This window comes from Stegostoma tigrinum, chromosome 33 (assembly GCF_030684315.1).
Source record: "Stegostoma tigrinum isolate sSteTig4 chromosome 33, sSteTig4.hap1, whole genome shotgun sequence".
Classification (NCBI taxonomy): domain Eukaryota; kingdom Metazoa; phylum Chordata; class Chondrichthyes; order Orectolobiformes; family Stegostomatidae; genus Stegostoma; species Stegostoma tigrinum.
This window is the reverse complement of record NC_081386.1, coordinates 4,865,901-4,883,358: the sequence shown is the minus strand read 5'-3', so window position 1 is coordinate 4,883,358 and position 17,458 is coordinate 4,865,901. Positions and strand designations below refer to the sequence as shown.

The window sequence follows — 17,458 nt, the reverse complement described above, 5'->3', positions numbered from 1 at the left end:
ATTCCTTTACCAAACAAGGTCAACCTGTCTGTCAGTTATCATTAACTGATGCATCCACCATGGCAATGCATCTGCAAACAGAGTCCACTTGCTAACCTATCAGTACTTTCTTCTGGTAGAGATACTGGCTTCAATTAATTTTGACATTTCTTGCAAGTTGTTCTGATGAGTGCAAGACAAAATGATTCAGCAAAATGTGTCTTTTTTCAGCTATATTTAGTTCATTGCATCTGTTGCTCACATAGTAGACTTCTGTACACTGTGGAGACTAAAATAAAGGGTGATTTCTTTAAGGAAAGCCTTCCTTCAGTCCCCAGGCATGGTCTGGAACTTCCTGTCACTAGTCATTTCAACTGACTACTTTGCTTCTTTTTGACTGACTCCCCAGTCCATCTCTTTTCTCTGGGCCTGACTGTGATGGTCTGCTGCATTCTGGTCATCTTTGCCATACCCAGGCTATCAGGTCTGGTATACTACTGGACCCTACAGCCAGTCTCTCCTGAAGTAGATGCTGAAATGCTCGCCAACAATGCTCATTCCATTTGTAACAGGGATCCCCTTGAACTGCTGTGGGTGTTTGAATTCTGCAACTTCATTTTATTCCTTGTTCTACCCCCATTTCATTGGAATATGTCAGAATCTCTGCCAGAGTATACTACTTAGGCTAATCCAGTGATCTTCGGTGGGGTCAGCACTGAGTCAATAAATCAGATAAAATTCCTGCTCCATCAAATGTCCACTTACAGTTTTCTACTTTGGTACAACTATCATAACAAGTTACTAATCATAAGACATGACAAAAGGGCTATTGATTCTGTCTGTCGTCACCTGCTGTGAATATGAACATTATTTCTGTTACCCTCCAGTCCTCTTCCTTTCCACTGAATTTTGAAACTAATTCTTTGCTAACTTTCATGGGATTCTTGAACAATATTCATCAGGTGATTTGGACACTTTGAGCTAAACAGCTTTAGCGTAGCTTTTCTGAGATCAATTTGACTGATCCACAACTGCACCATTTCCTCTCAATTATTTTGACTTCACCCCGATAAGGTAGGGATGGAGGTTAGATAGACCTTAGGATTAGGGTAAAGGTTTGGCACAACATCATGGGCCGAAGGGCCTGTACTGTGCTGTACTGTTCTGTGTTCTGCACCTTACTTTCTACTATGACCTCCTGCTACTTACCCCTATGATGAACCAAGACAGTGAGTATTGATTGGTTATGGAACTGCTGATAGCATTTCAACCAAAGTCAACATGCACAGTAGCTCAGTGGTTAGCACCGTTACCTCACAGCACCATGGACCCAGGTTTGATTCCAGCTTCGGGAGATTATCTGTTTGGAATTTGCACATTCTCCCTGGGTCTGTGTGGATTTCCTCTCATGGTTCAAAGGTGTGCAGGTTAGGATAAATGGCATTGCTAAGTAACCTATTGCATCTAGGATGCAAAATGCAGGGATGGGGTAGGGGGTGGCTCTGGGTGGGATGCTCTTCGGAGGATTGGTGCGGACTCGATGGGCTGAATTGACTGCTTCTACATTGTAAGGTTTCTATAAACATTGTTGTGGCAATAGGTCACTGCAGATTGGATGAAATGGTGATCCAAAACAATTGATGTTAAATGTCAACTTCTGCTAGAACCATGGCCAAGAGCAGATTATCCAGTACAGATTAGGAGGCAGCTCCAGGAATTCAAACCTCTGCCAACTCTATCCAAAGTTGTCTTTCCCCACTGTTAACTTTGTTCACTGTTGTTTCTGGCCATTATCAACTTTATCAAGGCACTGTGACCATTACTCTACTCGTTGTTACTGTGTGTTTTATTTAGCCCTGCATCTTGCTCTACATTTACCCTCCCAAACTGGAACATCTTTTGCAGAATTTTCTGTAAACAGTAAATGAGAGTTTGTATGACTTAAGGCAATGTGACACAAAATCCAGTTATGTAATAAAAGCAGCAAAAAAAAGCAAGCATGCAACAAAGCTTTACTTTATTGGGCAAAGTTAGTTCCATAAGATCAATACGAAATATGACCAGCATAAGCATCACAGAGATAGAAGGAATGTTTGAATACAAAAGGCCATTGTAGCTGCAGGGAGAAAATATTCTGTAAGCATGAACACTGATCTGTGTGCGGTGGATTTATCAGTTAACCTCTTCTCTGAGCCAATGTAGGCAATGAGTTGCTCTGAGTTATGTTCTTTTCCCTAGTTCTATGGATGAAAAGGTTTGGAAAGCAACTACATCTATCACACCACATGTGCTAAATACCCTCTCCCAGACCTTTGACAGATAGGAAGATTTGAGGGGGAGGGGAGCAGTTTGAATCTATCCTGCGACAAATGTGATAATTGTTTCCCATTGCATTTAGTTCAAAGCAGATGCATTTGACTGAAAATCCTAACTTTATATAACTAAATTGTGATATTGATGGAACAGTAACAGATAGGTTATGCTTATGGACAATGTGATCACTATGTAGAGCAGTGAACATGCATATAAAGTATGACATAGACTGTGCGATATTGATATATATATTTAATATCATTTGTGTTAAATTTGGATTTTTAAGGAATGGCATATGGGTTTCTTCTGTCCATTTGAAAGAACCAGTAATTAACTTGTGAATGTTTCTGCAACCACGGTGGTCTTTTATAAAACAGCTTGTGAGCAATGATTCCTCTAAGCTGCACAGCTGAGATTCAGCATGCTGTTACATTGACCTCTGCACACAGAAGCCACTGCTATGTGTGCAACTAAGTTCCATGCAGCGAAAAATAAGGTAGGGCAGTATTACTTGTGAGGGCAAGTTTTCAGAACTATTGGATTTTTGCTTCCATCGAAAGGGTTTACAATCAAGCACGGTAAATAATTCTGGCTCAATGTTTCTGTAAGAAATTTGTGGACATGTTTTTGTTAAGCTTAGGGAAAGTACCATTGCTTAGACAGAGGGAAACCTTTTTTGGTATTCTTTCAGCTTTGGGCAGTTGTGCAGAAATGTTTGTGTAAATTTACACCTTAGGCAGGGAAAAGATAATCAGATTGATTAACCTAAGATAACCTTAGACTAAGGAGGTTAACGATTGCCCCAGATTGAAAATGCTATGATAAAACCCCGAAGAGGCTATTTGAAGCTGAGAGTATTTACTTTAAGATGCATGACAGATCCAAGATGCAACTATTAGATTCTCCAAACTGGGAGTTAAGGTCCAATTATATGTTAGATAAAGAGATTTTCCAGCATGAGTTATGTACAAGGGATTCTTTCAATTATCATGCAGGGATATTTTGGAATCTGTAAAAGAGTGTTTTTAAGATTAATATGTTTCAAAATCCTTAAGTGTGTTGTAAGCAAATAGTGTGGTTTATTCTATTTTGTATTCATTCTGTTTGCATGTGATAGGTTTAGGGTTAGGGTTCTGTTTTAGTTTTCAAAATATCCACACCATTACGTGCTTATACTTCAATGAGAGACCACCTCATTAAAATCAAAACAAAATATCATGCTAGATTTCAGTCTGGGATATGACTTGTCCAATAATACCGTCAGCTGGCATCATAAGGTCAGGAACAGAGCATAGCAGCGCCAAGTCATCAGCTACCTAGGATAAAGTTATGGCCTTTAGGGTGGAGAGGTCTGTAAATGAGGGGGGAGTGGCACTGATTTAACTGGCCCTGTTTGGAGCAGGCTTCTTAAAAATTCCTTCATATGATGCAGGCATCGCTGGCTGGATTATTGTTTATTGCCCACTCCTGATTGCCCAGAGGGCAGTTAAGAGTCAACCACATTGCTGTAGGTCTGGAGTTACATGTAGGCCAGACCAGGAAGAATCCCTAAAGGGCATTAGTGACCCTAGTGTTTTTTTCCCAACAATTGACAATCACTAATCTCTTAATTTCGGATATTTTACTGAATTCAAATTCCACTATCTGCTATAGCAAGTTTTGAACCCAGGTCCCCAGAACATTACCTTGATTTCTGTTAATAGTCTAGCAATAATACCACTAGGCTATTGTTTCTGAACTCAACATTGGATGGTTGCCATCAACTGATGTTCTACAAATTGTATTCTGGTGTGTTACTGATGTTCTATGAATTTTACACTGGTGTATTACTGAATAGCTAGTTAGTACTTCAAACATCTGATCAGGCAAACTTCAGAAGGCGTGTAAAAAGTACACACCTATTGTTGGGTTGGTTAGTTCTCTTTGCAATAACTGTCACAAAGGCTTCTGTCCACAGTGTCATAGCCAGAGATTGATTGACCAATGCAGTATTCCCTAGACTTGCAGTCTCTGAGTTTTCCAATGCTGGTCCATGCATGTACTCACCTGATAAAAACATTCTTTCTTGATATCCTTCCTAGACTCAGCAATGTCACTGGGTTTCAGCTCACTTTGAATGGCAGGGGCCTTTTCATTGAGGCTGTTTGGCTGAGCTTGAGATATTGTCTGTGTTTGGAGGTCATTTAATTCACTAGCTCCTTCAGATACTTGATCCTTTGAAGTAGAATCATTTTCTTCACCACTTGTTCTGTCATCACTACTCTTGGAATTACACAGTAAGAATGTTCTTGAAATCACCCCAAACTTTCGGGATTTCTTGTTGTTTTTACTGAAGGTGTTTTTCTGACTTCTCTGGGAGCAGGATACCTCCTTTTTTCTCTGTCTGTTGCCACAAGAATAAAGCATTTCTGTTGAATGTCTTTTCTCCACCCTCACCGGCATGAAGAAACACTGCTGTCCCTTTTCCACAAATACACAGAACCTGTATGAGTAAAGAGAATGAAGGTTGGGGCAAGCAAACCCATTACCAAATACCCCAACAGCTGCATATCCAAAAATTAGTCATGGCCTCTATTTATGTAAATAGTACACGGTTGCTTCATGATTCTTCACTCATCATCCTGACTTGGAAATATATTGCTGTTCCTTCAATGTCACTGGGTCAAATTCTTGGAATTCCCTCCCTAACAGTTTTGTGAGTCTACTTACAGCACATAGACTGTAGCAGATCAAGAAGGCAGCTAACCGCAACCTTCTCAAAGGCTGTCAGGGATGGGCAATAAACGCTGTCTCAGCCAGCGATCCTCAAAGAAAGAATAAGAAAACAAAGACATATTTAAAACACGTGAGAACCTTCAAAATATTCCCTTGCTCTAATTTTTTCGGAAAACTGCATTGTTGAATGACAAGTACAGCCGGTGCTCTCCAAGCTATTCATTGGCTTCATGATTGGTGGATAGGGAGATGTTGGGGCTTTCCAATGCCACTTAGAGGCAGTTTTGAATGAGGAATTACACCCTGGCAGGAAACACTAATGATACACTTGGGAATTCAGAAATAGCTACAAGACATACAATTGGAGCTTCCAGGGTTATTAGTGCTGCCTCTTACTCTCCTTTCCAGCTATGGATAGAATGCCCTCCAAACAACATTTCTTTCACAGAAAAACACAACTGAAAATAGGAACAGGAGTTGGCCATTCAGGTCATCAAGCCTGCTCAACCATTCAATATGATCAAAGATGATCTTCCAACTCTCACACATTCACCCCATAACCCTTTGATCCCTTTAGCTCTAAGAACTACATCTAACTGCTTCTTGAAAACATTCACTGTTTTGACCTCAACAGAGAACTCAACAGGTTCACTACTCTCTAGGTGAAGAAATTTCTCCTCATCTCAGTCCAAATGGCATAGCCTGCATTCTTAGACGATGACCCCTGGTTCTGGACTTCCCTCATCATCAGCAACATCTTTTGTGTGTTTACCCTGTCTAATCTTATCAGAATTTTATAGGTTTCTATGAGATCCTCCCTCCCATCAACTCTTCTAAACTCCAGTGAATATAGCCCTGTCACCACAGGGAGGAAATGGATAATCAAATGATTGTTGATAGTTTGACTCACAAGGTGTGACTGCACTGCTCACCAGAGTTGCCCAGGTAAAAATTCTGTGAATACTTAACAGATCTGGCAGCATCTGTAGAAAGAGAAATAGAGTCAATATTTTGAGTCTTCCATGCACTGATTACATCATCACTAATGCAGTTACTTACAGTTTCATCAATGCCATATCATGTGCATTTGCAATAGAATTTCATGGACCACTTTATTTGGTTATTGTATGGAGACCACGGGACAACAAAGGGCCTATTATTATTATCATTGGACTGTTAATTCAGAAACTCAGTCAATGTCTGCATACCCAGATTCACATCCTGCCATGGCAGATGTAAGAGTTGAATTCAATAAAACAAATCGGAATTAATGATGACCATGAATCTATTGTTGATTGTTAGAAAAACCCATTTGGCTCACTAATGTCCTTACCTGGTCTGGCCTCCATGTGACTCCAGACCCACAGCAATTTGGTTGACTGTCAACTGCCTTCTAGGCGATTAGCGATGGGCAATAAATGTTGGGCCCAGCCAGTGACACCCACATCCCCTGAATTAATTTTTAAAAATGTAAGTTGTTGTTGTAGTGTTTGATATGGAAACAGTGTAAAATTAGAGTGATCTTCTAGGTGGATGGAAATTTTAGTGCAGCTTTTATAAGGTGATTTTTTTTTTTCCTTTGCTCCTGAGACATGAGCAATGCTGGTAATGCATACCAAATTCTAAACTTGGGGGAAATGGAGAGGGCCATTCAGCCCCTCAAGCCTACTCTGCCACTCAGTAAACATTCCTATCTGCTCCTAATTCCCTTTGATTCCAGTATGAGTCATGACCCTACCTAATTCTACCGTAATGACTTTCTATACCCCTGACTCATTCACTGTTTGGAGACATAGTTAAAGATTTTACAATTCTCTGAAAGTCTAATACTAAAACTAATACCTGATTTGTTCATCCTATTACCCTTTCAGTATTACGAGAAAGCTATGTATTCAAGGGTTGCAGCCATATGTCAGCACAGGCAAGGGTAGAAGTGACAGGCTTCTTTCTTTGAACAGAGGAGAACTTTTTTTTAAATAACATGTGAAGGGGGTCACTACTGATGCTGAATACTAAATCCTTTGACCAATATCTTGAAGCTTTCAATCAGATTGCCTCTTACCCTTCTAAATTGTATAGAAAACCAGCCTAATTTGTTTAATCTCTGCTCATAACAACCTCTGAAGTCCAAGCATCATCTTTGTACATCTACATTGTACACCCTCCTAGGCCAATACTTCCTTCCTAAGGTGTGGTGCCCAGATCATCTCATAGTACTCCAAGTGAGGTCTTAACCAGGGTGTTGTATTACTGAAGCATAGTTTCTGCATCCTTATACTCCAATCCTATAAATATAAAGGTTATTTTCTGTACCTTCTCATGGCATCCAGTTTCCAGCCTGCTCTCACCTTCGCCTGGCCCATTTCTAACTCCTCTCTTCCCTTTGTTGACATGTCTGTTTCCATTTCTGGTGATTGGCTAGCCACCAACATCCACTACAAACCCACAGTTATCTTGACGATACGTTCTCACACTCTGGTCCCCGCTAGGACTCCATCCCATTCTTCCAATTCTCCATCTCTGCTCCATTCTCACACCTGAACCTCCAAATCTCTTTGGACATTCACTGTATTTAACCTAGCACTATTAGGAAGGATAATAAAATGTGAGGCTGGATGAACACAGCAGGCCCAGCAGCATCTCAGGAGCACAAAAGCTGACGTTTCGGGCCTAGACCCTTCATCAGAGGGTCTCTGATGAAGGGTCTAGACCCGAAACGTCAGCCTTTGTGCTCCTGAGATGCTGCTGGGCCTGCTGTGTTCATCCAGCCTCACATTTTATTATCTTGGATTCTCCAACATCTGCAGTTCCCATTATCTCTGACACTATTAGGAATGACCCTGATCAATTTTATTTTCAGTCCAAAATGGGTAACCTCACATATAGTTACATGGAATTCCATTTGCTAACGTTTTGCGGATTCACTTCGTATTTACAAAGGGATATCAACAATGCAGCCTAACTTTGTGTTGTCAACATATTTCGATGTATGACTTTTTGTGCCATTATGGAGTCCCCTGGGTGCTGAAATCTTCTGTTAACTATTACTCTTTCAAAGGTATTGTTCTCAGATTGAAGAAATTATCAAAAGCTGTTAGAACTTCCTCAAAAGTGTCTGTATCTTTTTAAAATTTTGGCAAGTATAATATTGCCAGCTGTATAGATCATTTTAAATGTTACAATGTATTTACTTGTTCAGCTTAAAATGAAATTTGGTAATGCTGAAGCAAATCTGTATCTTAAGAACTGGTTTTGACAAGATACTTAATCCTGTGCACTTTTGGTTCATCTTTGAATTAATTATTTGAAGTAATATTATTTCTCTTGCTATTTCTTATTATTGTGGTTATTGGTTATTTATGTAATGCAAGGAGTGCATTTTAAGTATGTTTTAATATCATTTATTTTAGAACTTAGATCTTGAACTAGTGGCATGTTGGATTTGTTCTTTGCATGTGAGAAGAGATTAAATGATTAACTTGTAAGACTTCCAGGAGCCATGGATTGTTTAAAAAAAAGTGAGAGGTATTGATTTTGGAAATGAATAGGGAATTTTCCAGGAGTTTTTTTTTCACAAGTAAATACTTCATTTAGAAGGATCTAGAACGGTGCTTTCCTTTGACATTGGAAGGCTCCATAACTTGAAGAAAGATTTATTGGTTTCATTTAATAGAAGTCATGGTTGAAGCTAGATGTGTAAAGCAGCTTTGTCTGAAAAAAAGTAGTTCAGAATGGTTAAGAAATAGGTTAGCGCAGTGTGAGGAGTTTAGTTTGAAAGTTCCAGACCAGATGTGTTTGTTTCCAAACCTGAAGGGCTTATTCAAAGCTAAGAAAGTCTAAGCTCAGTTGTTTGAAGATTCAAGAAAGAAGCAATCAGATTCTTAAGATTGAGAATTGAAATGACAGTTAACTTAAACCCTGTAGATATAATATAGCATGGAATGTATGAGTTCTGTAAAGTGGTGCTTTAGGAATGAATGGGTTTGTATTTAATCTGTGTTTTGAAACCTTTAAATTGTTTAGTTTATACTAATGTACCTTCATTTCTTTTATGTAGTAAACTTCTGTTTTCACTTTTAAAATCAAATCTGCAGCATTAAGTGCTTGTGTGTCAGTGAAACGTAGCCTCATTCAAATGAAAAGAAAAACAAAATATGATCTATCAAGACGGATTTCAATCAGGGATTTGACTTGTCAAGTAATAACATCAGAAATTGTAATATTAATATGATAACATTGCATTAAATTTGCAGCATTCAGCATTAAAAAAACTAAGTCAAAGGTTGGTAATCTGGCATTGTCCCTCACTGGCAGCAGCTACAAAGCCACATTGCTCATGGCATACAGACTATCCTTCATGGTTGCAACGCTATTCTCTTGTTTTGGTCACTACATAACCACCAACCACACAGTTTGCCTGTCCATAGCTACATCCTGTTTGAACATCATCTCTAAGTCACTGCTACTCTGCCCTCAACGCCCACTGGTGACCCACATTTGTCACCATCCCCTCATCTACTGAGAACAGGTGTCAATGAGGCCCTGCCTGCCTTGTGTCACTCGATTCAGCTAATTTCCGCCAAAGACAAGGAGAGCTTCCTCCTCCCAATGTCCTTGTCCTCCTCCTTGTTGGAATTCTTGCCCATTTCTGCCATAAATCTCACCACCACCCACCTCATTCAGATCCATATAAGACTCTGCTCAAAGAATCAAAATACTGAGAGATTGTAGAGCTGTGGGATGCAAAGGAATCAGAAAAAGCCAACATGATGGTACTGCAAGTTATTAGGAAAACTAATAGAATGTTATCATTTATCTTGAGGGGAACTGAATTCTAAAATAGGGAGATGCTGTTTGGCCTGCTGTGTTCATCCAGCTCTACACTTTGTTATCTCGGATTCTCCAGCATCTGTAGTTCCTATTATCTCTAAAATAGGGAGGTTATGTTTCAGTAACACAGTGAGATTGCATCTGCCTTATTGCATTGTACATCATATATATGAAAGGATCCAAATCTGTTAGAAACTGTTCTGAGAAGGTTTACTCGAATAATACCTGGAATGAGAGTGTTGTCTTAGGAAGAAACGTTGGACATGTTGGGCTTATACCTGCCGGTGTTCAGAAAAATAAAAGTGGCTTGATTGAAATACATAGATCCTCCAGGGTTTTGAATGACTAGATGTTGACAAGAGGTTTCATCATGAAAGAGAATCAAAAACCAGGCGTCACTGTTTAAAAATCAGGGATCACCCATTTAAACCAGGGATGAGATTAAATGTATTCTTTCTGAGGGTTGTGAGTCTTTGGAACGCTGTTCTGAAAAGGTGGTGAAACCGAATCCTTGAATATCTTTAAGGCTGAGGTAGATCTATTTTTGTTAAGCTAAGGGGCTAGAGATTATCAGGAGTAGGTGAGAGAGTGGAGTCAAGGTTACAATCAGAGCAATCATGATTTGTTGAATGGTAGAACAGCTTCGAAAGCTGAATAACCATTCCTGACCCTTGTTCATAAGTACGTAAGTTGCTCTGTGACTGTAAGTTATCATTTATCTGTGTGTAAACCTGTTTGAGATTTTCAAGTAAATTGAAGCTATGCTGTTTCCCAATTGAATAGAGAGCAATAATTCTGTAATAAGAAACATAAATCAGGAGTGTGTCAGTCTCCAGTATTTAAGGCTTGTCAAAAGAATGAATAAAGTCAGGCACATCAACTTTGAAAGGAACTATTGCATTTATTTTGATTTTTAAAATGGCTTTACTGCAGGCATTAGGGGAGTCTCCAAATTACATTACTTTTCAAAAGTGTTACTTTTGAAGCTGTAACTGCATCTCAGCAGAAGCAGGAAACTATGCAAAAATGATGTTCATCCAGTCACAAGCTCACTGTTGTCTCAATGAAACACTCTGCTTATTTAGGCCCATCCCAACCCAAAAATATACTTCCTGGAAAATTGCAGCTTGATTTATTTAAGGAAGCATGCATCAACATTCCACTTCAGGTATGCTCCATTCAAAATAAAGAACTGTCTATTGAAAGTAAGGGGTGGGGTCCCTGATGAAATGCATCATTGCCTTTGGCTTGCGATGTGACTTTAATGATTCATTGAGCTGGAGACTATGTTTCCCTCTCACAGCTGGCGACTTCTTCAGTCTCATGATCTGAGGGGCTACTTTTCAAATGCCAAAACCAAATGCAGCCATACAGTCATTGGATTTGGCTTTGGGTTTCTAAACAGCTACACTGCTGTCACCTAGGAAAACATGGCAACCAACTGTGTCCAGCAAGATCCCAGAAAGTAACGTGAAACAAACAACTGTTCAATCCATTTTTCTCTGCAGGATGTAGGTTAGCCAGGTCAAAAGAAGCAAATGGAGAGTCAGCTCCCAATCTCTCTTTCAGCTGAGTCATTAAACTGAGACCTTACCTGTCACTTAAAACATCCCGCAGGACTCTTTAAGAAGTTCAGGCAAGTTCTCCCCTATCTCCTGGGTCCAATACTTACCTCTCAACCAACATCACTAGAAAATAGATTGATCTGTCTGTATCACATTATAATTTATATATTGCTGTGCATGAATTGTTACCTACATGATAACAGGAACAGTGAACCAGAACAACTTTATTGATTCTAGGTGCTTATCCTGAGGTCATGAAATGTACTGGAAATGATAATCATTTTATTTCCACTTTTGTTCCTGATCTAAACCCAGAACGCAGTAGCAATAAATGAGAGTGTTGTTCTTCATAGATTCAGTTTGGCACCACCTGCAGTATACCTCAAGTCCAGTTTGATGGGGAAATAGATGCTGCCAGCAGCACTGTCCAAACCTCCCAAAGGATGGGTAGAAGTGTGTGTGTATGTGTGTGTGTATATGTGTGTGTATGTGTGTGTACGTGTGTATGTGTGTGTACGTATGTGTGTGTGTGTGTGTGTGTGTGTGTGTGTGTGTGTGTGTGTGTGTGTGTGTGTGTGTGTGTGTTTAACTGTCCATTTCAGAAAATCAATTTTCATTCCCATTGGTTGGAAACTAGATCACAATCCAGTACAGCAGTTATAGGAGGTATTGTTAGTAAGTTTGCAGATGACACCAAATTGGAGGTGTAGTGGACAGCGAAGAAGGTTACCTCAGAGTACAATGGGACCTTAATCAGATGGCCCAGCGGGCCGAGGAACGGTAGATGGAGTTTAATAGTTTAATTTAGATAAATGTGAGGTGCTGCATTTTGGAAAGGCAAATTAGGGCAGGATTTATACACTGAATGGTAAGGTCCTGAAAAGTGTTGCTGAACAAAAAGATCTTGGAGGACAGGTTCATAGTTCATTGAAAGTGCAGTTGCAGGTAGATAGGATGGTGAAGAAAGCATTTGGAACACTTGCCTTTATTGGTCAGCACATTGTGCATAGGAGTTGGGAGGTCATGTTGCAGCTGTACAGGACATTGATTTGGCCACTTTTGGAATATTGTGTGCATTCTGGTCTCCTATATGGAGGGTGTTGTGAAACATGAAAGGTTTCAGAAAAGATTTACAAGGGTTAGAAGGTTTCAGCTAGAGGGAAAAGCTGAATAGGCTGGGGTTTTTTTCCCTGCAGTGTCAGGGGCTGAGGGGTGACCTTATAGAGTTTTATAAAATCATGAGGGGCATGGATAAGGTAAATTGTCAAGGTCATTTCCCCAGGGTGGGGTGTCCCAAACTAGAGGGCATAGGTTTAAGGTGCCAGGGGAAGGATTTAAAAGGGACCTAAGGGGCAACTTTTTCTCACAGGGGTGATGCGTGTATGGAATAAGCTGCTAGTTGAGTTGATGGAGGCATGATTGAGTGACAACATTTAAGAGGCATCTGGATTGGTATATGATTCAGAAGGGTTTAGGGCCAAATGCTGGCAAATGGGACTAGATTTATCTAGGATATCTGGTTGGCATGGACAAGTTGGACCGAAGTGTCTGTTTCAGTGATGTACATCTCAATGACTCTACTTTAACCCTGACAAAAATCTTACCAGTTGCTTACACCTAACTTGGCTTTTACCTTTTTATAACGTTTCTTCTCTATGCAGTCTCAACAGCATAATGCTCTCCTGACAAGCCTTGATCCAGCACTTCCAATAAACATCAACGTTTCATATATTATCTTGTAGAACGCCCCTCATTGATTGATTTTGGGACCTCATCGCCCTACACGTTAAGTTAAAATTAAGTTAAAATTCTCATCCTTGTTTTTATCTCACTATGTCACCTAATGTCTCTACTCTAAGTGCATCACTATTGTAGTATCCTGGAGCCCAAAACTTTCCCACCCGCTCAGGCCTCCCATGCCTCTGACTCTCCTCTTGTGCAGCGATCCCTCTCCTCATGTTTCAGATCTCTGCGCTCCATGCTCTAGCACTCTGTCTGTGCCCTTCCCCCATCTTTCCAATTCTGTCTTCTCCTTTAAGATCCTTTCCTGGTCACCTCTCTGAATATTGCTTTCTTTGGCTCAGAATTTGTTTTTGCTCCACACTCTATGGAGCACCTTGGCACAGTCTTCTATATTGAAAGCTCCATATGAATGCATGAAAAATAAACAGGCAAAGTTAACAGAATATGGAGAGAATAGGGTCAGTTCCTGCTATAAGCACAGTTATGAATCATAGGTCTCTCAGTTCCACAGTTGGTCTAATTTCTCTAGATCAGTGAATGATTTTCCTATGTTGACATGATAAGTAGCCAAATTTGAAATTTGTTTTTGCCAAGTGTAAATAATACTTGTTCTGAAAATAATAGATCACATGTAGATTAACTATGGATATGTTGGTGTTCCTAGACCTGAAATCCTCAGGCCTGGAAAAATAAATTGCACAGTATGAGTTTAATCCCAACTTGCCAATTTGGGAATATGAATTCAGTTTTAAAATTCTGGGAACTGAATGCTGGTATCGGTAAAAGTGTCAACGAAGCTGTTGAATCTGGTTTATTAACGTCCTTCAGAAAGGAAACTAGCGATCTTTATCTAGTGTGTCCTATATGGGTCATCAGTTTGATTCTAATATTGTTCATTTTTAGCTGCACTTTGAATGACCTAGCACTCAGTCATATCAAGCTGCCTCTCAAGGTGCCTACAGATGGGTAATAATTTCAGCTTTGCATATAATGTCCACTCTCAGCGAATGAAAAAAACTCTAATACTTTTAGACTTTAGTTGGAGCAGCATGGTGGCTCAATGGTCAGCACAGCTGCCTCACAGCAGTAGGAACCCCGGTTCAATTCCAGTCTTGGGCGACTGTCCATGTGGAGTTTGCACATTCTCCACCATCTGCATGGGTTTCAGAGCTTCAGTTTCCTCCCCCAGTCCAAAGATGTGGTTAGGTCAATTGCCCATAGTTCCTAGGGATGTACAGGCTAAGTGGATTAGCCACAGAAAATACAAAGTTACAGGGATAGGGAAGGGGGATGGGTCCTGGTGGGATGCTCTTCAAAGGGTTGGTGTGGGCTCAGTAGGCCAAATGGCCTGCTTCCACAATTTACAGACTCTATGAATGAACCTTGGCTCTGAGTGGTAATTGACATTCATTGGCTTCATGTAACCCAGGATGTTGATTCACTATCATCTGCTTTACACAATCGCACAGTCAGGATCTGCTCCTACATTTACATTGTACCAGATGGTCTCTTGAATGACATGTTAATGTTTGTGCATCTGTATTTCTATCAGATGACAAAGGCTTGAATAACAGGCATGATAACCAGATGTGACTGAGTAAGCACATGTTAATTATCAATTTAAAAAGTCATGTAAGATAAAAACAATGACAGGGTAAGAACTTTCCTGTCCATGTTACTGTAATACTGTCATTAAAAATTTAAAATCAATGCTGAACAGTTTTCAACTAGCATCAGTTGGACATTTTAAGATGGAAACTTGAAATTTGGCTTAAAATTAATTTTATTAAGGATTTGGTCAACTAGAAAGAGAGAGAGGACATACTTCCTCGAATGCTGGACACCAGTCAAAGAAGAAGGAACCTTAGAATGTGAGCAAAGCTTTGCAATGATGCCAGTTGGCACTTTTTACCTGCAAAAGGTTGTGGAAGTCTGGAAACCTGAAATTTTCTTCCCCATAATCTGTTGAGAATAGGGGTCAATTGAAAATCGCAAAACTGAGATTGATAGATTTTATTTAAGCAAGGGTGTTGAGGGATATGGAGAAAAAAATGGGATGGTAAAGTTAAGTTCACATTGGTCTAGACTGAATGGTCTACTCATGTTTGAATATACACAAGGATTTCTCAAACTGAAGAGATTGTAAGTCCCTCAATAACCAGTAGAGAAACCACAAACATAGGAAAAGCTGTGAGGCATGAAAGGACCAGCTGATTCATTTAGTCTGTCCCATACCAGCATGAGATTAATGTCTCTTGATACAGGCTCCCTGCCCACTCCAAACAAAATGTGGGTAGTGCGGATCCATAAAGATAAACAGAAAAGAAATAGCTGCATTCAGATTTCTCCACTCATAAACTCAGGGCATTCACAGTTCTCCACATTCAATGAAGTACTTTTAAAGGGCAATTACTATAAAGTATGCAAAATCGAGCATCTAATATGTTTGCCGCAAAATTCCATGAAGAGTAACAGAAGAAAGTGTGGTTGCTCTATTCCTAGTGCTACTGTTTTAAGAATGCATATTGCCAGGGAATCAGGAATGCCCTTCCTCCCTAGTGATGTTAATACATTCATCTGAATATGTCCTTGTATCCTCGAAATAACAGCTCAGCAGAAACAGACAGAAGAAGAGGAGAAATAACCAAATGGTGAAATTCAGCAATTGAAGAGAGAGTGGTAATGTTACATTTTCAGAGGAAAGGCACTTTTAAAATATTCTTGGATGAAGAATGGAGAGAATCAGCTAAGTGTTTGTACTTGCCTTAACTCCTGGCTCAGTCTCCTATACAGTCAGCCGTTACTTTGCACCTTAGTCCCAGTTCAATCCTAATGCTCCTCTCAACCATAGATCTGCCGTTCTCACCACCTTTAAGCCATTTAAGCATTAATGGGATGTGTGAGCTGTCTAATACAGTTACAACAAACCAATTCTGCTCACTCAGTTTCCACAGCAGGGAGCTCCGAGTAAATTTTGTACAAGAACATTAAGAATTGACTTACCCTCACAGGACTCAATCTTAACCAGCTCCTCTCTTTACCATCACTTGGGTAATCTCATCGACCATCAGCAGTGTAATTCCTTTCCTGCTTCTGTTTGGCCCTCATTTTGGCAGATCTGTGGGTTTCAGTTTGCTTTTCACTGGCCACACTCCAGCTGAGTGTGATGGTTGCAGAAGCTAGTGTCACGCCTGAACAGAAATGGAGAGTTTTTATCCCCCTAGTCAGAGGTCGTGTATGATTTAGATTTGGCTGTTCCAATTACCACCCTCACAGCTGGATATGAAAGAGCTCTGTTATTTTACAGTTCCTGAGCTGAATTGTGGTCCTGTTTCCACAACACAAGTTAATGGGAGACCACGGTCTTTGCCTGGGACTCTCACTAACGTGTACCACAGTTGAAAAGCTTTAACTCTGTGCTGTCAGGTTGGGAAGATGTTTGTCAAATTTCTCAGCATAATTGCAGACGTGCTCTCCTGTGCTACAGTCACTGCCCATGTTGGAGGAGGCATGTAAAAAGCTCACCTGCACTCCTGCCTCTTAATCGGCATCTTTCATCTGGGATTTCAAAATATTCCCATCAATTGGACTTGCTTGACGCAAGTAAATAACGCCTTTCATGCAGCATGCCAGAGCACTTCTGGGTAGATGCTTCTGAATAAACTCTATGTAGTGGTATGCCTGCTGTGAATTACAGCATCGAAAGACAGCCCAAAGCAAACAGATCTGACACAGAGGTGTGATTCAGTCAGCCTGCCACATGCAGAGAGGAACACTAAAGCCAAGCATGTATTTTTAGTGGAAAAAAAGCACACAAGTTATTCAGCAAGCAAAACGACGTTCATTTGCTCACTCAAGGCACAATTTGTGATGTATTGTTCCTTGGAGATGTAATTATTTTTTAAAAATAAACAATTATTGCACATTGGTGTGCTATATTTTGTAATTTAAACTACAATTGACACAATATTCTTATCACGTATACAACTCAAAATTAGACAAGAACAAGGTACAACCTAAATATTATGTGCAAGAAAAATAATATTAATGTTCCTACAGGCCAAGATGTCCTTTAGAAAGGTTCTGGTAGAATATGCACAGAAATACACTCAAATTTGGAACTTACTGCTAAAGGAAGTTTGCCTGAACTGTACAAGGCATGAGTAAGACTGCATCATGTAAAAGTTTGGCCCCCTTACTTGAGGAGGGATGTAGCTGTATTCGAGACAGTTCAGAGGAGATTCACTAGATTGATTCCAGTGATGACAAGTTTGTCTTTTGAAGTGAGATTGAGCTGTTTAGGCCTATTGTCT

At 40.0% G+C, this 17,458-nt stretch overlaps 1 protein-coding gene across 1 annotated transcript in view; it reads right to left on the bottom strand.

Moving 5' to 3' along the window:
- il16 (interleukin 16) overlaps positions 1-16,308 on the bottom strand; it is a 121,687-nt gene extending 105,379 nt beyond the window's left edge. Inside the window, exons 1-3 of the mRNA XM_048562817.2 lie at positions 16,149-16,308; positions 5,918-5,990; positions 4,339-4,774 (exon numbers count right to left, since the gene is read on the bottom strand). Coding sequence (XP_048418774.1) covers positions 4,339-4,734 — 396 coding nt within the window. The 5' untranslated portion in view covers positions 4,735-4,774; positions 5,918-5,990; positions 16,149-16,308. The remainder of the gene's footprint in view (positions 1-4,338; positions 4,775-5,917; positions 5,991-16,148) is intronic.
- Between the last annotated feature and the right edge of the window lie 1,150 nt (positions 16,309-17,458).